Source organism: Mus pahari, chromosome 2 (genome assembly GCF_900095145.1).
Source record: "Mus pahari chromosome 2, PAHARI_EIJ_v1.1, whole genome shotgun sequence".
NCBI lineage: Eukaryota > Metazoa > Chordata > Mammalia > Rodentia > Muridae > Mus > Mus pahari.
The window spans coordinates 129,469,855-129,473,167 of record NC_034591.1 but is presented as its reverse complement, the minus strand read 5'-3'; the positions used below and the strand labels follow the sequence as shown (position 1 = coordinate 129,473,167).

The following is a 3,313-nucleotide window of genomic DNA, read 5'->3' as shown; positions in this document are numbered from 1 at the left end:
CAAGGTTATACCACAACTAAGCAAGACTTCAGAGCTCACCTGCCAATCTACCACCAGGGCCAAGCCCACATGGGGACCATGGAGAAATCAGGAGCAGGTGCCCCACCCAAGCCAACTGTCCTGGCTTTGGCACCTGTCCTCCACTGTTTGCTCTTCAACAGTGAGGGGGAAAAAGTACTTAGTTCCCAAGGCATGCAATACTGCCCACACAAACTACACAGCCTCAAGAGATGAGGCTACCGGATGTGAACAAACACAAGGCTTCCTATATAAGGAGCAGCCAGCCAGCAGACACCACATCCCCAGGCATTACAGGTAAGCTCTCTTTGCTGTCTGTCTGTATATGTGTATATGTATGTGTATGCATGAACATGCAAGCTCACCGGGGTCTAAATTATTCATCACTGGCCACTCATTTACCTTCTAAGTGTCAGTGAGCTCACTGGTCAGCCTAATTTGTCATCAGGCTCCTGAGGGCTCAGGACAAGTGACACTGAAATGGACAGCCCTCCATCATGTCAGGCTCTGCCTGCCTCCATGGTTTGAAAAGGCAGAGGTCAGCCTTCAGCTCCCACCCTTATAAGATGGCAACAAGAGAGCCTTGCTTCATCCAGCAATCCTAGCCTTGCTTCTAGAAACTTGCTGGATTCTAACCTGAGCAAATTCTAAGGCACATAACATGGAGATGACCCTCTCCCCCAGGTCATCTGTCCTCACCACCAAGACCATGCTGTCTTCAGGCACCATCTGCAGTTTGCTGCTACTCAGCATGCTCTGGATGGACATGGCCATGGCAGGCTCCAGCTTCCTGAGCCCAGAGCACCAGAAAGCCCAGGTCAGTCTGTCTCCCCAAGCCCGACATCTACCCCAATGTGTGTGTGTGTGTGGGGGGGGGGGTAATGTGAGACTGAGTGAGAGAAAAAGAACACCCTGTTTTCCTTTCCAGCAGAGAAAGGAATCCAAGAAGCCACCAGCTAAACTGCAGCCCCGAGCTCTGGAAGGCTGGCTCCACCCAGAGGACAGAGGACAAGCAGAAGAGACAGAGGAGGAGCTGGAGATCAGGGTTGGTACCCAGCATGTTCTTGTAACAGTAAAGGGGTTGGGGTGTGGAGGGTAAGCCACATGCTGGCTTTTCCGACTACTCGAGGACCAACAGCTCCACAAGGGGCTCAGGGTCTCCATCCCAAGAGGTAACTGTTTCAAGGGTAGCAAGGGAGCAGCAGCCATGCGCAGCAAACACAAGATGAGCAGATTTCGAGGGGTAACAAGGAGCCAGGAAGCACTGATGGATACAGAAACAGAAGAAAGCTAGTTTGTCCCAGGGCCTCTCAGGCCTGCCCTGGTGATGGAGAGGTAGGAGGGCTGCTAGAGCAGGCTAGACTGCCCAGCCTACCTGTGGCCTAACGGAGCTGGGCTTGCTCTGAAAAACCTTAGATGGGCTAAGGAAAAACACAAACAGCTTTGGATTGGGAGAAGGGACTAAAGGGACCATAGGTGCCTCTCAGCAGCTCATCTAGGGCTCCCCTGGGAAATGGAAGCGGCACCTGACAGTGCCAGTCCCTATACTCTGTGTCTGCATGCAACAACTTCATCTTCAAACACGGCAACCATGATAAGCTGGGAAGCAGGAGGCGCGAGCTAGGGTTTCACAATCGCTAAGCAGGTGCTCTGCCAGGGGCCACACCCCAGCCTGTTCTACCTTTATCATGGACCACTTCTCTATACAAGACCCCATGAGCTAAGTAAGCTGACATCACTTGTTGAATTTTGTAGATAAGAAACACAGTTGAAAGATCAACTCCCTTGGCCAAGGCCATCAGGTCAGGGTTTGCTACACTCCTTCCCCCACCTTCCTCTCTGGTCAAGGACAAATGCCAAGATCACTAAACACCTGCTCTCTGACCCTCTCAAAGTTTCCTTCACTAACACAGCAGGGACACAGTCTTATGAGACAACCCAGGACCACACTGGGCAGGTAGCCCCCCAGCCTCAAGAGAGCTGTACTTAGTTCTCATAGGGAAGAGGTCTCAGCGCATGCTCACACACAGCTGGGGTTAACAGCATTTCCTAGTTTCTGTGATACTCAACAGGAACCAAACATGTGGCCTGCATAGTGAGTACCGGGCACATGGCAGATGTGCAGGGCTGTAGCACACTGGGCACAGAATGTGACCCTGCTTACCTTACCCTCCCACCTGAGGCTCCACCTCTTTCCCAAGTTTTTTTCCCCCAAAATGAGGTCTAGAGGCAGAATGCCAACCACCTGTACCCACTAAACATATGGGCCCTCAATCAAGGAAAAGGGGACTTTTCCATGTTGTATAAGAACCTCGAACTTTGCCACTTCTGGCAGTTAGCTTGCCCTGACAATGGAGTGTGAGAAGAAAAATTAATGCCGGGTAGTGGTGGCACATGCCTGTAATCCCAGCACTTGGGAGGCAGAGGCAGGCGGATTTCTGAGTTCGAGGCCAGCCTGGTCTACAGCGTGAGTTCCAGGACTGCACAGAGAAAAACTGTCTCGAAGAAAAAAAAAAAAAAAAAAAAGAAAGAAAGAAAGAAAGAAAGAAAGAAAGAAAGAAAGAAAGAAAGAAAGAAAGAAAGAAAGAAAGAAAAGGAAAAATTAGCATTTGCTAAGGAAAGTTAGAAGGGCCCCCCTAGGTCCATGAAAAAAGGCATAGCGCAAGTACACACATCCATACCACTACCTACTCAGATTTCCTGGAGGCCAAAACAATCTACAGAGGAACAGGCTACCATCTGCTGTAGAAGCCTAGTCCATCTGGTGCCTAGCAGCCTGACAGACAGTGCCCATGCTAACCAAGGACTTGGGGCTGGGCAGAATTCAGGAAGATCCTACTTTCTACATCCTTGGCTATCACCTGTTTGTGACCAGGGAGTCACACAGTCTCTCTGAGGACAGGGAAGAGTACTAAACCAGTTAGCACACCCTCCTGGCTCTAAGATTCACATTCACAAATCAAGATACCCAGACGGCTAACATGACATGGCCTCCCTGGGGAGACTGGGGCATTTGGAGCAGGGCAGACAGGTTGAGGCCTAAGGCCCTCCCAACCCTACTTTCTAGTTCAATGCCCCCTTCGACGTTGGCATCAAGCTGTCAGGAGCTCAGTACCAGCAGCATGGCCGGGCCCTAGGGAAGTTTCTTCAGGATATCCTCTGGGAAGAGGTCAAAGGTGAGTCAATCCAAACTAACCTATTTTATGACTGATACAAATTTTCTCCCCTAACTCCACACTTGAGGCTCTAATCTTCCTGACTGCCTGTAGGGAAGGGTGCTGAGCTGGGTGTGTAG

The 3,313-nt window shown here is 50.7% G+C and overlaps 1 protein-coding gene across 1 annotated transcript; it reads left to right on the top strand.

Annotated features, from left to right (window-relative positions):
- The first annotated feature begins 673 nt into the window (after nt 1-673).
- On the top strand, nt 674-3,313 carry Ghrl (ghrelin and obestatin prepropeptide). The gene is made up of 3 exons (XM_029535291.1): nt 674-1,063; nt 3,086-3,194; nt 3,288-3,313. Exons 1-3 carry the CDS (start codon nt 680-682, stop codon nt 3,311-3,313), a joined length of 519 nt encoding a protein of 172 aa, XP_029391151.1. The 5' UTR covers nt 674-679.

What these genes read in the sequence shown, in the direction of transcription:
- Ghrl (XM_029535291.1), top strand. Translation starts at nt 680, where the DNA reads ATGGAGATGACCCTCTCCCCCAGGTCATCTGTCCTCACCACCAAGACC. An exon ending in AGGAGGAGCTGGAGATCAGG is followed by an intron (nt 1,064 to 3,085) that starts GTTGGTACCCAG and finishes CCTACTTTCTAG; the next exon opens with TTCAATGCCCCCTTCGACGT. An exon ending in CCTCTGGGAAGAGGTCAAAG is followed by an intron (nt 3,195 to 3,287) that starts GTGAGTCAATCC and finishes GACTGCCTGTAG; the next exon opens with GGAAGGGTGCTGAGCTGGGT.